The sequence below is a fragment of the Quercus suber genome, unplaced genomic scaffold, assembly GCF_002906115.3.
Source record: "Quercus suber isolate HL8 unplaced genomic scaffold, Cork oak 2.0 scaffold_97, whole genome shotgun sequence".
Classification (NCBI taxonomy): Eukaryota; Viridiplantae; Streptophyta; class Magnoliopsida; order Fagales; family Fagaceae; genus Quercus; species Quercus suber.
The window spans coordinates 163,111-185,617 of record NW_027069562.1 but is presented as its reverse complement, the minus strand read 5'-3'; the positions used below and the strand labels follow the sequence as shown (position 1 = coordinate 185,617).

Here is a 22,507-nt window from a genome sequence, read left to right as displayed (position 1 = left end):
CGTCACGTGCGTTTGGGATGATATCCCTATAGGATTGGGTACGAGAGTTAGAACTTTCAAACCTTCTAGTGAAGCTTTCGAAGCAAGTGGTGAATGCACCGATCATCTTCATCACGTCCATCATACCGGGATCACCATTTCGACCTGTTGATGACTCAACAACCCAAGTCCTCTTGTCATTTCTTGGCCCTTTTAACCTTTGATCAGTTGCATTCTTCAATGCTCTAAGTTTATGACAATTTGGTCTGATGTGTCCTTAAAGACCACAATGATGGCAAAAATGATTCGTTCTCAAACCTCTTTGTGATCTTAGAAGAGATTTCCCTCTAGCTTCAGGTTTGATCACTGATTGGTTATGGGGCTTATACAACACCCGTTGGTCAGCCACTTTCTTCTTCTTTTCATCCTCTACTTTCTTAGGTGTAGAGGCAGCCACTACTGGTTCTTTGGCTTGCACAAACTTCACTTCCTTGGTGATTTTGATAACTGAACTACTTTCTCTGGTATATCCCAACCCGGATTTGTCTAAGAATTGTTTTTTAGAGGAAATAACGTCATCTAGCTTCTTGGTAGAGACCCTCTCTACCTTCACATTTGCTTGAACTACCTCAAGCTCAAGGAATCTAATTTTTAGGTAAGCTTTAGACAACTCTCCATTCAGCTTCTCTATCTCACACTTGGCCTCCTGACGTCGCACTAGGAGACTTCTCTAGTCCTCCTCTACCTTTTTCATCTTTTTCATGGCTGCCTTGGCCACACATGCATATTCTCCTGATTTCTCAAGGAGTGAATTGAAGTTTTCTTGAAGACCCTCTATACTCTCATCTTCTTCAACATTCGATTCTTCTACAATTCCCATTGATTCCTAATCGCTATGCTCCCCAAGCTCTTGTACAAGCAAGTTCAAGTCCTTCGAAGACTCAACATGAGCAATAGTCATAAAAGCGGAGTAATTCCCTTCTCCATCACAGCTTTCCTTAGAATCATAATTGGATGAATCCGAGTCACTAAGAGTTGTGGCATACACCTTGCCCTTCGATTTCAAGTAATTAGGACATTCTTTCTTAAAGTGTCCATGCCTGCTGCACTTGAAACAAGTGATTCCTTGTGTGGATTGAGATTCCTTTCCATCTTTCCTTTTAAATTCCTTTTTCTTCTTCCCGGAACTTTGGAATTTCCTTTTATCACGAAATTTTCCATTGTTCTTGAATTTCAAGAACTTTCGGAAATTTTTCACAAGATATGCCACATCTTTATCGACAACATCCTCATCCGATGAGTTGTGCACTTCAACCTTTTCATTAATTGTCTTAAGAGCAAGAGATTTGCTCTTCCTTTGTGTGGGCAATGATAGTTCATAAGTCTGAAGTGAACTAATCAGTTCCTGGACTTTAATTTCATCAAGGTCATTACTCTCTTCAACTGCTGTCACCTTGGCACAGAAGCTCTCCGGCAACAAACGAAGGATTTTCCTCACAACTTTCGAGTCCTTCGTTTTCTCCCCCAAGTTGAACTTGCCGATGACCACTTCATTCAGCTTGCAATAGAAAGAGTCAAAAGACTCGTCCTCACTCATTTTCAGCTCCTCGAATCAAGTGGTCAGCATCTGTAACTTGGTATCCTTCACTTTCTTCGTTCCTTCATTCATGGTCTCCAATATCTACCATGCCTCCGTGGCAATAGAAATGTGAGATATCCTATGGAACTCATCTGGAGACACACCACAAAAAATAGGGTTAAGTGCTTTGCTATTTGCATTAGACGCCGTGAAGGTTACCTTATCCCACGTGGATTTGGCAGCCTCTAGCCTAGTCCATCCAATATCCACAGCATCCTAAATAGTTTCATCCATTGAACACAAAAATGCCCTCATCCTGACTTTCCAAAAAACATAATTGCTACCATCAAAATATGATGGTGCATTTAAAGATTAAGACCGGTCCATCTCAATACGGGGTCAAGGATCGCACTAAGGTGTTTAAACCACAAAGAGTGCACCCGCTCTAATACCAATTGAATGTTCAAATAGCGTATAAAACACTATGAATGTTTAAACCACTGAAAACAAAATTACCAATTCAAGCTTAATGTCAAACAATATATGTGCGGGAAATGAACATAAGCTAATAACAAAATTGATAAACAATCTAAACCAATTAAGATCACATCCACAGCAGAAATTAAATGGCAAAGATTAAGGGAGGAGATATGCAAACACAAGGACAACACAACGATGTGTTATCGAAGAGGAAACTAAAGCCCTCGGCAAAAAACTCTCTGCCGCCCTCCAAGCAGTCAATAATCCACTAGAAAATGTAGTTAGGATACATGAACAGTAATAGACCCTCAAAGCCTAATCTACCCAATGTACCTAAGCCCTCTAAGCTTCTTGCTCCAACGAGATTACGCCGAACCTTTTTCTTTTCTAGCTTACTGGATTCTGCTATAGCCCATAACATCAACCAATAACCCTTAGTCCCTTCCTAACTGCTTCCCAAAGCACCAAAAAGCCTTCTCACAAATGTGGGTATGGTGAGAAATGGATTTGGCCAAGAACCTCTCAAGGTTGTAACAATGGAGAGGGTGAGAGTATAGGAATTTGAAGAGTCTCTATGTAAAGATTATGGATGAGTCAATCTTGTTTTTCTCTAAAGTTTCTCTCTCAAAATTTTCTCTAGAAGCTCTCTACATTTCGTGGGTATAAGAGGTATTTATACTAGGGTGAGAAGGAATGCGAAGAGTCAGCTTTTCCAAAACAGAGCTGGTTAGCGACTTGGCCTTGCGACTTGACTGAGTTGTGAGTTTAAGCTGCGAGCTAACTGAATGGCCAGTCTGAACTTTTTGTCTTGTAGTGCTACAGCTGGCATGACGATTCAGCTTCTCTACATGCTTCACTTGTGTGTATCTTCTGGTGGCTTGCCAGTCGCGACCCACCCGCAAGATCCAATCGCGAGTCCCTGCTTCACTGCACAGTCTTAAGCATTTCTTCATACTCTCTCACACACTACCCTTACATGATTCCCACCTAAATACAAGGTTTCTAAATATTGAATTTACAAGCAAATTTGGCACGGAATATAGCTAACAAGATAGTTGATTAAATTCAACCTTACATTTACAACTCTCAATTTCATTCTATACATTTCCTACACAAATAAGGTTATTTCCCTCTCTCTCTCAAATTTTTTTTTTTGATGGATTTTTTCTATTATTTTTCTTACATCTCTACATTAAGTTGATAAGATTTTGTATTATTTGAAACTCTACTTTAGATTGATGTGATAAAATTATATTTTTAAGTTGTTATCTTTTTTCTTCTCTTTGATTTCATATATATTATCATATTGCATTATATATAAAGATAGTATATAAGAAAATAATGTTATTTTATTACATAATATAACATGATTTGGATAATTCGGTGTTTATTACAATATTTTTTATTTTTACTTTTTTCCTTCTCATATTATTTTCTGTATATTTCTTATTCTCTCTCTCTCTCTCTCTCTCTCTTCATTTTTTTTTAATTCTTTCTTACAACTCTTCTTTATATTGATGAATCATTGTAATTTTTAAAACTTTATTTTGGTTTCATACATTTTGGTGTTGTATTTTTAGTTTCCCACTATAAGTAGAACATTTTTCTCTCTTATAGTTTTGGTTTGATTTTATTTTGAGTTACTACTTGATTATTTTGGAAGTAAGAATTTGAATTTATATAAAAACACAATCTTGGCTATGCTAATAACAGATCGGCATTTAGTCCACTTCATCAATTCGGTCTACTTTAGTCCACTTTGGTCAATGTTGGTCTAATTTGGTCTACTTCAATCCACTTCAATTCAATTAGGTCCATTCAATCTACTTCAATCAATTCAGTCTAGTTCGGTTCATTCAATCCTATTCGGTCCATTCGATCTACTTTGGTCAATTCAGTCTTATTCAGTCCATTCGGTCCAATGCAATCCATATGGTCCATTCAGTCCACTTCGATCTATTCGGTCCAATTTGGTCCATACGGTCAACCTAGGCCTATTTGGTCCAATTAGGCCAATTCGGTCTAGTTAGGTCTATTAGGTCCAATTTAATCCATACGGTCCACTTAGGTCTAATCGGTCCAATTTGGTCCATTCCATCTATTTTGGTCTATTCGGTCCAATATGGTCCATTTAGTCCACCTAGGTCTATTCGGTCCAGTTTGGCAAATTCGGTTCAATTAGGTCTATTCTGCCCAATTTGGTCCATATGGTCCACTTAGGTCTTTACGGTCCAATTTGACGAATTTAGTCCAGCTAAGTCCATTCGATCCAATTTGGTCCATACAGTCCACTTGGCCAATTCGGTCCTGTTAGGTCTATTCGGTCCATTCAGTCCAATTAGGTCCATTCGGTCTACTTTGGTCAAATCAGTCCTATTCAATCCTTTAGGTCCAATCCGGTCCTTATGATCCATTTAGTCCACTTCGATCAATTCAGTCCAATTTGGTCAATTCGATCTAGTTAGGTTTATTTGATCCTATTTGGTCCATACGGTCAATTCGGTCCAGTTACACACACACACACACACACACACACACATTTCTTTATTTATTTATTTTATAATTTTTTTTCTTGAATGTATAATCAACCTTATGCATTTCATTTAAAGTAATTATGCTAAAATGAATGAGTAACTGCCATAAATATTAGATTTGTATATTCATACCCTTAATGTTTAGAAAGACTTTTACTTAAATTTAGTCAGACCAAAGTGGACTGAAATGCTATGTTAATGTGGCTCAACAAAAGTGTAGCAACAATAAATGCTATACTTAAGATTTTAGGTATTATGAGTTTAAGATATATATATATATATATAAAATAAATTTGGATTTAGAATATGTACTATCAACCTAAACATGTCTTTTCCTTGTATGAAAGTGTACACAAATGGACCAAATGGAACAAAGTGGACCGAATGAACAAAAATATAGTACAGAATGGGAACAAGGAGGACTAAATAGGACCAAAATGAACTGAATAGAACAAAGTGGACCAATGTGGACTGAGTAGGAACAAATAGGACCGAATAGGACCAATGTCGACTAAATAGGACCAAGTGGACAAATTGGACCGAATAGGACCAATGTAGACCGAATAGAACCAAAGTGGGTAGAATGGACCAATGTGGACTGAATAGGAATGATGTGGACCAAATAATAATTTTGAATATTTATCATTTTTATTAAATTTTTAGAGCTCATATTTCTAATTTTTAATGTTTATTTTGTTTGTATTTTTTAATCCAAAACTAAAGAGTTTAGTCTAGATATAATAAAATCTCATACTTTTCAACCCAAAAATTAAGAGAAAAAATGAATTTTTGAGCTAAACTTGAAAATGTGACATACAAAAAAGAATCAATTTAAGTCTAAATTTGTCCAAAATGGATTGAAAATGACCGAAATTGACAGAGTGGAACAAATTGGACCGAATGGGACCAAAGTAGATTGAAGTAGACCTTATTGGACCGAATAGCAATTGTTTAATTTTTAGGGAAAACAAATTATACATTATATTACAATTACAAAATAATTATTTATTCCTACACATCGCGTAGGTCTGCGACTGGTGCTGTTATAAAATTGATGTTGCGAAAGTCTTAAGAAAGCACACACAATGCTCTCTTGGTGGGATAGAAACCAAACTGTTAGTTTCTGGTAGTAAACCTTAAATCCACGAAAGGTTTTCTTGAATCCACAAAGAGATAAAAACTGGAATCCACCATAAGAGAATTTGACAAAACGTCTATGTTTATTGATAATAGTTAGATCTACCTCTAATGGCTACAAAATATATAAATACTAAGAAAAATGTCTAAAGCTCTAATTCACACTAATTAAGCAATTAGGTGACAAAATACTGAGATTTACAAAAAATGGCAAAATTGAGTTAATTGCAAAATCATAAATTACTGACCTTAAGGGTTGTCCCAAAAATAGACGAGGCCTTATTCTGACTTTTAAACTAAAAGTTATTAAGGAAAAACAAATATTACTATAAATAACAAAAATACTTTTTTTGATGCCTTAACGATGGAATTCACCTAAATTTTGGCAATGCTCATGTTTGCATAAGCCTAGATCAAAATGCCGTTTCCCTTCAACCTGCCAAATTTCATGCAATTCTAACATTATCACTTTAATGGCCTCTACTGGCACCCCCCTTTGAGCTTGTATTGTGACTTCCTGCACCCATGTTGCTCCATAAAGGCATGTGCAATATGTTCTACACCAAAAATTTATGCACTTAATTGTCCAAGTATTGTTGCATATCTAATATGACAATGTTTTTTGGGTGGAGGAATATGAAATATAGTTGATTGGTTATGTCATAGGCTATGTGTAGGTCTTATTGTGCCTAGATGCTTGGTGAATATACTATAACTTATTAATTGTGTGGCAGTTATTCATGATTGCGTTCATACTAAAGTTTTCAAATTTAATGCTGATAGTTTCTATGGATTAAGGGGGCCAAAATGGGGTTTTACCCCTTTCTCACAAACTTTCCAGCAAATGCCCACTATTTGAAACTATTTAGGGATATGCCCTTATTTTGAAACTCGATTTTTAGAAAATCGAGTTTCAATGTAAAACTCGATTTTTGGACAATTGAGTTGTAGCAAAATTAAACTTTAAAAAAAAAAATCCCTAAATAATTTCAGACATGAAGTATTTTGCTAAAAAGTTTGGCTAAAAGCGGTATTTTGCCATTTTGGCCAGATTACGAGTGTAAGTAATAATTATAGTTAGGAAACAACCAGTGGCGAAGATAGGGAGGGGCTAGAGGGGCCATGGCCCCTGACTTTTTCAAAATTTTGAACATTACCGTAAATTTTATTTACCAAATTATAGATAATCTTAAATTTAACCTACCATCCCCCTAGTCCTCCCCCCCCCCCCCCAATTTTGCCAACAAAAAAAAAAAAAAAAAAAAAAAAAAAAAAAACCTATCTTAATCCCTCCTAAGACTGAATTTGACCTCCCTTAAAATTGAAAAATGGCTCAAAAATAACCCCCCCCCCCCCCCAAATTTTTTTTTAGTACAAATACCAAATCAGAAATACCAAACCTGGACTACTCTCCAATTACGGGAAAAAAGTTTCTTTAAGGAAAGATGGAAAAATTAAGGTTTTGAGTTCAAATTAATGCATCAAAATTTTTTCATTAATTCATTTGTACATTTATTGGCAGAGTTATTAGCTTGTATATATGCTCTGTTCTTTTTTGACAATTTGATTATATATTTTTCTATATGCATATGAGGACCCTAGTAATGAATGATAAAAATTGTATCTACATTTTCATAAAATTTTCTGGCTAAACAAGAGGAGCTACAACAATGTCCAGGGTAGCCATTCTACTTAGTCACATGCCTGCACTGGGTTGTCATTTCCTACAACAGTGTCTTGAGCCATGTATTATAACAACGAATAATAGGGCATGAGCATGAAGAGATGGTTAGTTCTCTTAGTTCTTAAACAGATAATAATTGTGTCAAGAATTTGTCCACAGACCGCATCCAATTGAGTGCTTTGGTGGTGATCTTGATGGAGACTTGTTCTTTATAAGCTGAGATAGATATCTCATCCCCCATTAAACTGATGCTCCAATTGACCATACAGGGAGAAGACCTCATATAATTGATCATGATGTGACCTTGGAGGTATATTTTGGTAATTTTTTAGGTTTAATGAGTATTTTGGTAAATTTTTAGTGGTTTTGGGGTATTTTACAGTTGGGTGATTTGTAGGAATGATACTTGAGTTATAATTGGGTTTGATTGGGTACCTAGTTAAAACCCAATAAACATTAATATTAATTGGGTTAATATCCATTTAACCCAATTAATAATTGAGTGGGTTCTGATCTTATTTAAGTGGATGGGTTTGGGTGAGCAAATGGTTTGGGTTGATTTTGTCACCTCTAGCTGAGACTAAGGATGATGTGTTGATAGGTAATTTGCGGAAACTGCATGTTTGCTGCGTGATAACAGGAGATATGGTGATTTTAGGGATTAGATTTTGCTCCCAATGAAGAGGCTACAAAATGCGGCCAAAGAATGGTTTGAAATGAGTCGCCAACTGCATGAACGTCAGCAGATGGCCTCTACATGGTATCATGTTACTTATCACCCTACTTATTACTGGGAAGACTTTAATTGGGCCAAAATTGGCTTTTACTCTTTTCTCACAAACTTTTCAGCAAAATGCCCTATGTTTGAAACTCATTAAGGAAATGTCCCTATTTTGNTAGCAAAATTAAACTTTAAAAAAAAAAAAAAAAATGTGGAACTCGAGTTCCACAATTTTTGTTTTTTTTTTTTTAAAGTTAAATCAAGTTTTACATTGAAACTCAATTTTAGAAAAATCGAGTTACAAAACAGGGGCACATCCCTAAATAATTTCAGACATGAAGTTATTTGCCAAACTCAATTTTTAGAACATCGAGTTATAGCAAACATGGAATTATGAAAAAAAAAAAAATTGGAACTCAAGTTCCAGAATTTTTATTTATTTATTTTAAATTTTCAATTCGTTATAACTCAATTGTCCAAAAATCGAGTTTTAAATTGAAACTCAATTTTTAGAAAATCGAGTTTCAAAACAGGAGCATTTTTCTAAATAGTTTCAGATATGGGGCATTTTGCTGAAAAGTTTTGGCGAAATTGGCAAATGTCCATTTTCTCTCTTTAATTGATTGAACTTTCCATGGATTGAAGGTGATGTTTGTTGAACATTAAAGAACTGAATAACGGAAAAGTTCGCATAAAAACAAGTCACAAGTAGCCAATGTGTGTTCAGGAGAATTTAAGTTTATTACATTCCGGGCCTTATCATTGACAGGAATTTCGTTTGGTTCACTTTTTATTAAGTTCTAACTAGTTAAAAATCACTTTTCTAAGATATAAGTAGTGATGGGACTAGAGAAAAATCATAAATGTTAGGGATTTGACTAAGTCATTAATCAAGTTTTTAGTTGACAGGGGTAAAAAAAATATTCCTGTAGGTGTTTGATCCCCAATTTTGGCAATAGGGTGAGGCATGATACTGCGAGTTCTGTGTTTGTAAAATTAAGTTTTTTAGAAAAAAGGGCAGTGGCCCTGAAAACCTATTGGATTAGAAGATTGTTGAGGACACTTTTGCACATCTATGGTCCATGAAAATAATTATCTTTGATTCATAAAAAATAATTAAAAAAAAAAAACCATAACCTATTACTCTAGCCATAAAATTGAGCTAGTCAGCCCAAATGGGGTTTTGGTTTAGGCTTTAAGCCTACTCAGAAAGATCGAGCTGAAGCAAAGGAGACCATGAAAGAAAGGAGGATAGCAGACTACGTGGTATTGAGATAAGTTCAAGCAAGATGATCTTCCGCACAGCCGAGTCACTTTTCCAACAAAATCCAAGCCAGTCTTTGAAGGTCTCAGACACCGGGGAGCAAAAATGCTCAAAGCCCTCTAAGAACTGCACTTGTAGCTCGTTGAAGTATTCAAAGGATGTCTAGAGCCCAAAAACAGCCTCAACCTTGAACACTTTTGTTTCTCACATGGTTTTAAAAACCGAACCGTACCGGCCAGTCCAACCTGTTCAATCGTGAACCGGCCATTAATCTGGTCTGATTATGACAAATAACCAAAAAAGAGCTAAAAGTCGGAAATAGTCGAAAACCGCTCAATTCAACCGGAAACGATATGGTTGAACTGGTTTTGTAAAATTGCTAAAAGGGATTTGCAATGGAACTTTTTTTTGCAATAAAAATCTTCTTTTTTCTCAAATCTGTTGATGGTGAGGACAGATTGTTGCAATAAAGTAGTTTTTCTTAAGATTGGCTATGCTTGAGAGAGAGAAAATGACTGAATATTTATGCTTGGCATTGAAATTAGCATTTTGGAATGGTATCTACAAATCTTCAATGAGAAAGAGAGAAATAAGAGGAAACGATGATGTATTGAAGAGATAGATAATAGTTCTAACTTCCTGAAATAGAGAGGAAGATATAGATTTTGTGGAGGACAAAAGACTGGAAAAAAAAAAAAAAAGAGTCTTTGACGGTAAGTAAAGTGGGGAGTGGCGGAGTGGAGTGCTAGATTTACAAGGTGGATTAGAAAAATAAATAAATAAAGAGTAAACATGTGGCTAAGAGTGGCGGAATAGGTTGGTAAAGGGGTCATAAGTCAGTGACTTGTCTAATCATCTGACTTTGGTTTTTTTTTTTTTTTAATAATTAGTTAAAGTTATACTATTATTTATATAAACTAAAAGATGAAACTTAAATATTAAATAGTTTATTCTTTGTCAACCATTACCGACAATAAAAGAAAGGTGGTATGGAAAAAAACACTTGTAACACACACACACACACACACACATATATATAATTTTTCTTAATATAAGTTATTAATATTTAAATTTTATACAAAAATTATTTTCATATTTTAATTATATTAATTACGACGTCATCGGTTCGACCATCGGTCGGACCCTGATCGGACCATAAAATTGATAATCAGTCTCTTTTTTGGTTCTTTGTTCGGTTTGGTTTTTAAAACCATGGTTTCTCATCTCTATTGAAATTACATGGTATTTATATATATCACCATTTGGGATTTATTCACTAAAAATGATATATCCATAATATTTTTACAACAAATCTTAAGTGGCAAGTTGTTACTAGTTGTTATTGTTGAGGCAAAAAAGTAATCTTAGTGTTAAATTTAAATTTGAACCAATAACTACCTATGATTTGTCATCAAAATGTTATAAAAATATTATGAACGTAGCACCTCTCTTTATTCACTCTTAGATTTTTGTGCCCACATAATTAGTTCATTTTTTGAAAGGAAAATGCATATAATATTTTAGATCTCTCTTGTTGATGGGTTTAATGTTCCAATAGATTTTAGCCCCACCTCAGGTGATGGGCGCACTACTAGTGCAATAAAATGTCCCGCTGATATCAACGGCCAGTGCCCAAATGAGTTGAGAGGTCAAGGAAGGGTGTGAAGTCGGCTAATTTTGGCCCACAAAGTCAGCCCAAAACCATTATTATAGTCTATAAAAATCATAAAGCTAGCCTATGAAATTGACCAACACGAGCCCACCAAAAAAAAAAAAAGACCTAGTGTTGGACAACTAAAGGCCCACGGCTGGGCTTAAATTAAGCTCTTATTGTTTTTGATATTGACCAAGCCCGTGTGTGTGATAGAGAAGACGGTCGAAAGGTAAAATAAGAAGATGTGGATAGAAGAGAAAAAAAAAAAAAGAATTTTCACGCCTATTTGGGCTTAATAAAAAAAAAAAAAAAATCTCTCAAACATCATTATAAGACCAAGAGGGACCCAAGTCCCCAACTCTAGCCCTTGGCCGAAGTGGATCAAAATGAATCAAATTCTATGAGGGAGGGAGGTGGGTTTTGAACAGAGGTAGATAGTGGAGCTGCAACTGTAAGTCCTAAAATATCATGGGTTGCCAAGGTGGTGGAGCTATAAAGACTGGCAATTGTTGGATCTGACTTGTGTTGGAGATTTGTAATTGTTAGGTTACAGAGAGTAGGTATGGGAAAATTATTAGATGCAGACCCTATAACCCAACCTAGCCTAAAAAAAAAAAAAAAGGATTTATTGTAATAACATGTTTTAGTCCAATAAATTTATGATTCGAACCCGGTTGATCAAACTCATATTTGTACCTAGTTTGACGCGCTGATCAAACATTTATTTTTAAAATTTGACTATATAATTTGGACATCTTATTTGGAAAACATGTGAAGTTATCCACACAAAATTTAACTCTTGGTGTATTAATTTTTAGAAAGCACTTGATTGGAAATTAAGTAGTTAAAGGGGATGGAAGTGGCCAAGAGCCTTGTTGTTAAAGCTAAACTAGTTAGCAACTCTTGATGTTTTCAAGACATTTAGGGTTTAAATCTACCCCTCACCTATTGTATCTTCTTTTTTGTCATAATTTACATTATACTTATTAGGTTTCTACAATAAAATAATAGTGTAGAATGTTGAGTAGATGCAGAGGAAGTCAATCCTATGATACAATGGCATACTAGTATTTTACCCCCAAAAAAAAAAATGGCATAGTAGTACATTTCTCCAAATAGTGAGGAGCTTTAGCTTTAGCGACCATCCATTTTAGTAACTGTTATTTCATTTATAGAATTAGCTCCTTCATTAGTTGTTTGGTCTTTAGTATTGCTAGTGCTCTTGAAAATGAATGCAGGTCGCTTTGGTGAAGGAAGGGGTGTGACATTACTCAACATGAAAACAACTACTGACATGGTTGGTCGATCTGTTGCATGTTCTTGCACACACAAAAGCCCAATTTGAATGCATCTCGATACTTCATTAGCCAAGTATGTCTCACCTAGTGATGGATCGATTATTTCCATAGCTTTGCCTTCTATCCATTGGTCCCAAATCTATAAACAACGTATTCATATTAGGCTAAATACAACACAACAAGGCTAGTATTGCAAGTCATTGTTTCCACATGTACTTACATGTTCAATCAAATTTGAGGGTGGACCATTATGATAATTGTTGGTGTTTCTTTTGCCAGTAATGATCTCCAATAGCAACACCCCAAAACTAAATACATCGGACTTTATTGAAAATAATCCTTGCATTGCATACTCAGGTGACATATAACCGCTGTTGTAATACAATGAAAATAAAACTATTAAGCATTGCATATTGTTTAACAAAAATTAAAGAAAACTATTGGGCATAGTTCATGAGTAAACAAAAATTATTCAAAAAAATCCTTTGTTCAATAACATTACACATAACATTTGAACTAATAAAAGATAAAAGTAGTTTTCCAAGAGCCTAGTAATTTAACTGGAGCCTCTTGATTTTTTCAAAGAAGGCATTCAAGTTCAAATCCCTCTTCTACCAACTATTTAAGTTATCAAAAAAAAAAATAATAATTTCAAAGAAGTCCATCATTTTTGCAAAAAAGGGGCAGCAATTTGTACTCTTATGAAATATAATAATGTTAGTCAAGTAATCAGGTGAAAACTATAAATTTGTTTTTCTTTAGTCCACTTACGACGTTCCAACAATACAATTTGTATTGGCTTCAATTTGGTCCCCTCTAAAGATTCTAGCCATACCAAAATCTGAAATTTTTGTATTCAATGCAGTGTCAAGTAAAACATTGCTAGCCTTTAAATCTCTATGGATAATTCTTAATCTTGAGTCTTGATGAAGATATAAGATCCCTCGAGCAATTCCACAAATAATCTCAAATTTCTTTCCCCAATCTAACCATGACCTTTTTGCTTCATCTGAATGAAGATATTTGAACTCAGATTAGACTACATTCGTGATTACATATATAACTTATGCTAGGAATTAAGATGTTTGAATTTGGAGGACCATTTTCATGGTCATGATGCTTGAAGTTTATGTGAAAAGAATACGTACCAAAAATAAAAGAGTCCAAACTTTTGTTTGGCAAATACTCATAAACTAATATCTTCTCTTCTCCTTGAACACAATAACCTAAAATTCTCACCAAGTTCTTGTGTTGGAGTTTAGCAATTAGCACTACTTCATTTTCGAACTGTTCTATTCCTTGTTTTGAGTATTTTGATAGTCTTTTCACAGCTATTTCCATTCCATTTTGTAACAAACCCTGAAATAAAAATCCGTAGGTCATTTCATTGTAGTACACAAATGCTGACAGAAATTTAACTCAATTATTTGGGCAAGCCTAATTTCACCTAATGAAGTATTACACTTAAAACTATGAATGCACCTAAACATTCATGACGAATTTTCCGATGCATTAACACACATGAACTAAGATTAAGTTATTTATTTGGGTGTTGCCACCTGTGTAAGGAGAATACCTTATAAACCGAGCCAAAGCCACCTTTACCAAGCCTGTTAGCAACAGAGAAATTATCTGTGGCTGCAATAATGGTTTTTAGATCAAATACTGGAAAATTTGAATCTCTTCTAATTCCATCGAGGTAACTTCTACTTGAAGAGTCTTCTAAGTTTGGTAAACTACAGGCACCATATGAATCTGTGATTTTCCACTTCCCTGTTATAAAACAACTAACAAATAATTAGTTAATACGTTCATATTTGATAGATAATAGAATGTGTAAATGGAAGGAGCCAATGTTTTGGGATATACATATATAGGCTGAGAGGCAAGAAATTAAAGGACAAGCATTTGCGAAATTGTCTGGGTTGCTTCAATATACCGCTATGCAATGAAAATCACTCATTCGAAAGTAAAATAATAATAAAAGAAGCCCTTTGCATCTCTCTATTAATTGCATTTTTTCGTTGCTAGGAATTTTTTCGTTTCTTTACCGGTACCTTGGCCGGTATAGAAACAAGGCTGTTTCGTGCCGAAAAATATACCGGGTCATTTCGGCCATGCCGGAGAAGATATCGGACTTCGGCCGGTATATGTATACCGGACAGGAACAAAAAAAGGTGTTTCTTTCTCAATGTTATGAATTCTGTTCCATTCTGGCCAGAACGGACGGAAAATCTAGTACCAGTCTACATTCCAGTGCGTTTCGGGCATTTCGGTTGATTTCGGCAAATTTCGGCCGAAACACGCATTTGGGGTTTTTTTTTTTTCCCCTGTTAAAAGAAAAATCACTGCCACTGGATCTTCTATACAGGAGATGAAAAAAAAGAAAAAAAAAAGAAAAAAGAACGAGATGAAGGCATGAAGCAAAGCCAGTGTGAGAGAGAAAATACAAAAGAAGAAGAAGAAAAAGATGAGAAAAGAGACTGAAGAGAGCACCTGTGAGCCATTGAAGATTGAAGAGACGTTGGAACTTCGGAAATGAGAAGAGGAAGAAAGCGCAATTAGGTTGATGAGAAGTAAATATTGTAGGCCACGTGAGTGTGTTGGAAAATGGGAAAAGTTAATTGAAGGAAACTTCTTGGAAGTTCCTTCTATATAAGAGCATTCACATCAGTGTGTCTATTTTACACATTCATTTTTACACTAAAAACTTACTTTTTCTATTTTACACATTCACTTTTACAAAACACCCACATCAATTCATTTATTTTACAAGTTATTTCAATAAAATATTTATTACACTCTATTTTTTATTATTTTTTTTACCTACCTCCCTTAAATACCCGCGCCCTCTCTCTCTCTTTCATTTTTCTCTTTCATTTTTCTGGTTGCTTTCACGCTCTCACTCTCTTTCTCTCTAAACCCAGTCTCTGGATTCTCTTCCAACCCACTCTCTGGTTTCTCTTCCCAACCCATCCGCCACAGCTCCGACCACCAAACGCCACCGATCCACCACCCTCCACCACCGAAGCTCCGAATCAACAATCTCCCAGCCCCGCATCACCGATCCACCATAAACCAATCCGCCACAGCTCCGACCACCAAACGCCACCGATCCACCACCGAAGCTCTGCATCACCGATACACCACCAAATCACAAAACCCATCCGCTACAGCTCCGATCTGCATCGTCGATCTCCGATCTCCATTCTGCATCGCCGATCTCCGATCTCCGTGTTTGTGTATCTGTGTTTTTTTTTTTTTTTTTTTTTTAAAAGCAAGTGTATCTCTGTTTTGTGAGTTGATTTGTCTGATGTGTTTGTGATCTCCGTGTTTGTGTATCTGTGTTTTTTTTTTTTTTAAAGCAAGTGTAGATCTGTTTTGTGTGTTGATTTGTCTGATGTGTTTGTGTTTTGATTTGTCCGGATGTGTTTGTGTGTTGATTTGTCTGGTTGTGTGCATTTGGAAAAAGAGGAAGATGAGATACTGAGGTTGTTGAGCCGGAGAAGAGAGAGAAAAAAACGAGCGAAGGAAATGAATAAATTATTCTTTACACGAGCTACAGTAGCCGTGTATATTTACACGGTTACTGTAGCTCGTGTAAAGAAATACACATTTTTATACAATTTTAGAAGAGCTGATGGAGTGCATTTTTGAGCAAAAATGTGTAAAAATTGATGTTTACATGATTTTACATGACTTTAAACCCACTGATGTGAATGCTCTAATTGCCTAAATTGTTTGTTTTATATACAAAAAAACCACTACTAATGATTTTTTAATAACAATTAGAATCATCCACTTACTCTATTTGAGATTTTTTTTATTGTATCCCTTTTTTGGAAAGATTTTATTGGGATTGAAAAAGCTGTTAAAATTTTTTTTATTTTTTTCAATTTTTTATAAATTTTTTTAAAAAATGGTATACTTTGTGTGCCCTTATATAAAATCCTTTTTTATATTCAAAAAAAAAAAAATATATATATATATATATATATCAAAACGCCTCAAAATGGGGTTAAAATGGGCATTTGTTCATTTCGCCCAAAAGATGTAACAAAATGTCCATATTTTGAAACTACCTAACAAAATGTCTTTATTTTGAAACTCGATTTTTAGAAAATCGAGTTTCAATGTAAAACTTGATTTGATGAAAATCGAGTTATTTGGAAAAATTCACATGGAACTCAAGTTCTATGTGACTGAAATATTTCATTTCGTTCACCAAATCGAAACGGTTTTCGGTATGAAATTGACTTCCTATTAAAAGTTCTTCTTGCATTTTTGTCTTGTTTGTTAACACCATTTTGTAGTAGATTTTAAGCTTACATTTTCCTTTAACTTCTATAAATTTGAAAATCGTCTGAGTTAAGGATTTTTTCTTCTTTTTTCTTTCATCTTTCTCTCATGTCTCCCATGCGAAGCAGAGATGCACATTCCGTTTATTTTCTAATAAACATTCTTCCTCATTCCTTTGATGAAATGGAGGTAAATATTGATTTCATCCCTATCTTTGAGAAAGGAAAAATAAAAGTTAAATGGTATATTAACAAAGTTTTATATTTCTTTACTTTCCATTCATTCTTATATAAACTCCTAAAAGCAGTAGAGAAATGAAATCATATTTTATTTCATGTAATTCCATTCCTTTCAAAACTCTTATATTCTAACTTACTAAAAACTATATTTTTGATAAATGCTATGCAAATAATTTACCAAAAATAAATAAAAGTAAAATTATATATTTTGATAAATATTATGCACATAATCTACCATAAATAAATAAAAGTCAAATGCACTCTTGAGTCACCTTACTATAATTTTTTCACTAGACTTAGCGGCAAAAAATAAATGAAAAAGAAACTGCTTCCATTCAAACAAAAGACTGAGCAAAGACTTGCTTACCCATTTTGTTCCTCATTACCAGCCAATACACAATGGAGACCGCAAGAACCATTACAACAACAGAAATTCCCAGAATTGCCAACATTCTTGTTTTTCGAGTAAGACCATTTTTCTTGTCATATTGAGCTAAGGTAATAAAAGAAAAAAAAATTATTTATTTATTACTCATAGTAACCTCATAAATTCGAGAAGGTAATTAAACATAAATAGTTAATATTGATGCAATTTTATAGGGAAAGAGAGTAGGAAGGAAACAATGAGCTTAAGGACTAAGGAGAATGTGCGATTCCCTAATTGAGGTCAAAATTCAATTGTTAAAAAAATGCGCAAACTGGTTTTTCAACATCAAACTGAGATTGAACAAGTGTTACATATATATAGCCGCGGGACAAAAGTGATGAATATAATTGTAGAAATTCTTATGATGTCAGGCGTTAACAATTTTTTTTTTTTTTTTAAATTTTAAGAATGCAAAAACAAAATTTAAACAATTTAAACTTGTCAAACTGTTTCTTAAAAGTTTGGAAAATTTTAAGGCAAAGAGAAGATAGAAATGCGAAGATTATGATATTGTTTTTGGACGGTTTAACAAAACCATGTATAAATCTGTTGCAATATGCATAAAATCTGGATGCTCTATATGTGCTATGTGTTAGGAAATGTGAGATGACTATTATTTCATGTTAGAATAAGAAGATATTAGAAAGAAGTAAAAAGAATATGAGAAGAGAGAAACAAGCAATTAATGTGGTTTAACCAAAGCACCCTACCATTTTCTTCTATTGCTTTTTTTTATTTTTTTGGTTACATGTCTATAGTACCTTTTTACTAGAGGTAACCTAAGCAATTAATGTGGAAGCAATAATTAAAAAGAAATTTGCAAGTATTAATTAAAGTATTACCTAGTACAACCGCATCCACACGTATGTATAAATCTTGTCCTTCATCAGAAAATGTTCTTACGTCAACCAAGTCCCATGCCATGTCAAGCATCCAATCCTCCCTCACTCTCATCTGCACTTGTGTAAGCCGTACAAGAACAATTCCTTAAGCACTCTTGCTCACACTCTTTCAAACTTAAACTCATGTCTACATGTGCTATTGAAGTATCAGGCACCTTCACATGTGCCAACTTGACGAACCTTCTTTGCTTTTACAAGTAGACACCCCTCGGATCCTTACACACCCACCTGATCCATCTCTAATACGCCAATCAAGAGACGACTTGGGTTCGAACCCAGGTAAGCATGTGCAATCAAACTCATCCCCATTGTATGGGTCACAGTCAGGGACGAACGCAGGATTTTAAGTTGGGGGGGTCGGAGATAAGCGAATTTTTTTTTTTCAAATACACATCCATATAGTATTAATAAACTAACAACCAAGACATTAGTTGTTAGCAATTCCACATTTTCTGGAATTGGAATAGCAACATTAGTTGTTGGCAATTCCACATTGACTTCGGAAGAATTTGAAGTTGAACCTTTTCTTTTGAAAAAATCAAGCATTGTAATTGATTTTTTCATGATCTACAAATAAAATAAGAATCACCATTATTTTCTTAAATTTGTGTGACAATTTCCTATAAATTATAATATATGATTTGTTTTTTTTTTTTTGGTCTTTAGTCTGCCTTTATTTATGTCTATGTGTTGATTGCCTTTATTTATGCCTTTGTGTTGTCTAATTGTCTCCCTCTTTCTAACACTGACCCACTAACCCAATGAATCCCACTGCCCACTGCCCACTGCCGACACCAATTGACCTTACAGAAAAAAAAAAAGGTAAAGTTGTCAACCTTTTGTTTTGTCCGTTGCCCAACCCCAACTTCACTTGTCTGGTTGTCCCTGTTATGCCCAACTACCAGTCAATAAAGGAAAAATTAATCCCTACAACTACAAACTCTACTCTCTCTCTCTCTCTATCTCTCTTATCTATATAAGAGAGTCACAAACACAGTTACACAGAGTCACAGAGTCACAGCCAAAAAGCCAAAAAAAAAAAACACCACAGGCAGCAGCCGCAGCACAGATTCAATATTTCAATTCACAATCAGTCAATCACCAACATTACATCAGTTCAGTTCATCAGTAAAAACACAAACAAGCACAATTTCTGTGAATCTCAGATTCTCAGATTATATCACAAACATTTTATATTTATTAAATTTTGAAGGCAACTGTAAGAGTAAATACCTGTGAGCGGTGGGGGCAAGTGGCAGTGGGTCTTGACTCTTGAGCAACCGGCGGCAGCAAGTGGGTCTCGCCGGCGTGACTGGTAGCAAGATCAACAGCGTCTCGCTCTCGCTCTTGACAAGATGGGTCTCGGCGTCTCGCTCTCGCAATCGTCACAGCAACACGGCGTCGCGTCAGCGGCGGCGGCAGCGTCACGGGATCGGGGTGGGTCTCTCTGTCACTCTCGCCTCTCTATTTCTGATCTCTCTGTGTCGCCTCTGGCTCTCAGTCTCAGCTCTCAAGTTCTCTTTCCTTTCTTTTCTTTTTTGTTCTTTTTTTCCTTTGTTTTTTTGCTTCTCCGTTTGGCCATTTGGGTTGGTTTTGGATTGAGTTTGTTTTGTTTTGTTTTTTTTTTTTTACATGGATCATGGGCTGCCGGAATCTTATGGGCTCTCAAGTTTCCTTTCCTTTCTTTTCTTTTTTGTTCTTTTTTTTCCTTCGTTTTTTTCTTCTCCGTTTGGGTTGGTTTTGGACTGAGTTTGTTTGTTTGTTTTTTTTTTTTTTTTTTTTTTACATGGATCATGGGCTGGCCGGAATCTGATGGGCAGTCCGGCAGGGTTCATATTTATTTTTGGGAGGAGGCCCAAGGTAAAACTAAGGGGGGGCCCAATTTTTTTTAAAGAAAATTTAACCTGTTAAAATTTTTTCTTTTGGGCCCGGGGGGGGCCCTGGCCCCCTTTGCCCCCCTTCTGGGTCCGTCCCTGGTCACAGTAACTATTTGGACCACACTTTAAATATATATCGCATGACTCTTTTGAGTCAAACCAAAACGCGACCCATTTACTATCTTCCCAAGTGTACTTCCTCAATGTTCCTGATTCACCTAACACAAATCTAGTTTTAGAGTAAACATTGGGCTCAGCTATACTATACATCATGGTGATTTCATCTTGATTATTCGTAAAACTAACATTCAAGTGGGAAGTATATAACTTAGATTTCATTTCTGGTGCACCGGTCAATCCTTTGCCACTCCAAGATCCAGCTCGCCACAATGGAGTCTGACCCTTGTAAAACAACAACTGGGGGTACCCAGTTGGATCAATTTTAAATGAGTACTTGCCTGTTTTCGGGTCATCTTTAGACTTCCAAGATGTTAAGTATCGACTCAACCCAGTCTGCTGATCCAACCCAACTTTCATAAAAGGAAGCATAGTATTGGTGGGATAATCAAAGCTTTGCCATAAGACCCTTTGGTTGTGTTGTTGAACCAAAACAAGATTTCCAACATCTAAGAGCTGAGCCATAGAGATAGAATAGTTTGTGGATGAGACCGAAGCAATATTCGTGGACCAAATAGGATACTTTTGGTTTTGGCTGTGGAGGACAAGGTTTCCTTGACTGTTGATGGATAAGATTCCCGAGCTATCATTGAGTGGATTGTCTCTGTTTGCAACCCACACAATGGTTTGTTCGGTAATTTGGTAATACCAAATTCCAACGTAGCGATGGTTGGAATTGCCAGGGCTGAAAAATCCAAGTGCAAAGGTTTTTTGGTTTGAGACTAGAGTTTGACCATCCTTGATGGGCTGGTCTGGATTTATGGTATCAAGGGAAACGCAAATTGGAAAAAGAAGGGAGAGAAGTAATAGCAATACTGATTTCAATAAGGATTTAGCAGGATTCATGGTTTTTCCAATAAAGATTGTAGGACATGAGAGTGCGTAAGAAGAGCATCTGAATGCATGTGTGTTACTTAATTCATATTAATACCTCAAGCCGAAGCTCACTATTCACATATTCCCATGTATCCGCATTTGTTTTTAGCGTGTTGACCTTCCAAGTTCTTGCATCATTGCTTATTTGCTTTATTGACCTTTTTAGAATGAAGCAGTGAGATATGGTGAATGAAACCCAAACTGCCGACAGGGTGTACAGTCTAGGAGTTCAAAAGAAAGGTTTAGTTTACCTCTAGTATTTTTTTAATTGAATTTTTTTTATTTTAATGAAAAATTACAATATTACTAACTAATTAAATAAAATGTGAAGATTAAAACTTATTACTACTTGCCATTGTGTATTTAAAACAAAAAGAGATCTCCCGTTAAAAAAGTACTGGAGGTAAACCAAACTCTAAAAAAAAAACCCCTGAGCTAGCAAAAAAAAAAAAATTATTTAATATTTTTTTTTTGACCACCTAATATAAAATTTTGAACACCGTGATCCTAATTTTTTGTTAAGTCCAGTTGAAATAAGCTTTGAATATAATCATTTTAATGATATCAAGGCCCTCTAAAAAAAATAATAGTAAACCCAAGAACAGAATTAGAAATTTGTTAATCTTAAACCTAAAAAAAAAAAAAAATAGATTTTAACAAATTTGAAATAAACTAAGAGATGAAATTATTCAATGCAGTGATGATTAAAGAAAATAGCATGTTTATTGTATTTAGAAACAATATATAGATGACTTCCAAGATTTAATCTTAATAACAATAATTAGTATATTTATTGTATTAAGAAATAATATTTCAAATGAACTTTGAACTTATAATTTATCTTTTATTCTCTTACTACTACTATGAGAAAATTTGTAACAAGATTCATCTATTACTTAAGGTTCATCTTTTTACTGACTACCTTAGAAAGAATCCTAAAGCTACCACTGATTGCAAACATTTCATTACTTACGTACTTCTACTTTCTTAACAAAAAAGAGGTTAAACTTGTTGCACACAAGTTTTTTTTACATAATTTTACACACCCAAAAAGCAACTTTCTTTTAGGGTTTGTGTAAAATTGTGCAAAAAAACTTTGTGTAATAAAAAATACTGCTAAAAAAAGATCCAGTTAATGAGTGCCTTTAGGGCATTTACTAATGAACTATTTTAGAAAAATTTTGATACTACGTTTATAGAAATATAAAAAACTGTTAAAAAAAAAAAAAAAGCTTTTTTCTTCTTTCTTATAAAAAATTTCTAAAACAAATGCTTTAACGGCATCCATAAAATAGTAATAATAATAATAAAAGAAAAAGAAGAAGATGAAGATGAAGAGAACAATAAAAGGTAGAAGAAATAAGAAAGAAGAAGGCAATT

The 22,507-nt window shown here is 34.7% G+C and overlaps 2 protein-coding genes across 3 annotated transcripts; both read right to left on the bottom strand.

Annotated features, from left to right (window-relative positions):
* Positions 1-11,977: 11,977 nt before the first annotated feature.
* On the bottom strand, positions 11,978-19,964 carry LOC112031542 (G-type lectin S-receptor-like serine/threonine-protein kinase At1g11410). 2 transcript variants are annotated; one of them, XM_065774722.1, is made up of 7 exons: positions 19,431-19,964; positions 17,236-17,361; positions 13,907-14,103; positions 13,479-13,689; positions 13,102-13,339; positions 12,551-12,701; positions 11,978-12,469 (listed from the first exon to the last, which is right to left on the bottom strand). In XM_065774722.1, the coding sequence occupies exons 2-7, from the start codon at positions 17,318-17,320 to the stop codon at positions 12,167-12,169; spliced, it is 1,185 nt and encodes a 394-aa protein (XP_065630794.1). In that variant the 5' UTR covers positions 17,321-17,361; positions 19,431-19,964; the 3' UTR covers positions 11,978-12,166. The 2 variants fall into 2 exon arrangements, with proteins under 2 accessions (XP_065630794.1, XP_065630793.1); XM_065774721.1 differs by lacking the exon at positions 19,431-19,964 and adding an exon at positions 18,138-18,461.
* Positions 19,965-19,996: 32 nt separating this feature from the next.
* LOC136068065 (G-type lectin S-receptor-like serine/threonine-protein kinase At1g11410) lies at positions 19,997-21,299 on the bottom strand. Its single transcript, XM_065774723.1, has one exon. The coding sequence runs from the start codon at positions 21,095-21,097 to the stop codon at positions 20,105-20,107; it is 993 nt and encodes a 330-aa protein (XP_065630795.1). The 5' UTR covers positions 21,098-21,299; the 3' UTR covers positions 19,997-20,104.
* Between the last annotated feature and the right edge of the window lie 1,208 nt (positions 21,300-22,507).

What these genes read in the sequence shown, in the direction of transcription:
- LOC112031542 (XM_065774721.1), bottom strand. Translation starts at nt 18,249, where the DNA reads ATGAGAGTGAGGGAGGATTGGATGCTTGACATGGCATGGGACTTGGTT. An exon ending in GGTAATGAGGAACAAAATGG is followed by an intron (nt 14,104 to 17,235) that starts GTAAGCAAGTCT and finishes GTTTTATAACAG; the next exon opens with GGAAGTGGAAAATCACAGAT. An exon ending in TTTGGACTCTTTTATTTTTG is followed by an intron (nt 13,340 to 13,478) that starts GTACGTATTCTT and finishes ATCTTCATTCAG; the next exon opens with ATGAAGCAAAAAGGTCATGG.
- LOC136068065 (XM_065774723.1), bottom strand. Translation starts at nt 21,097, where the DNA reads ATGAATCCTGCTAAATCCTTATTGAAATCAGTATTGCTATTACTTCTC.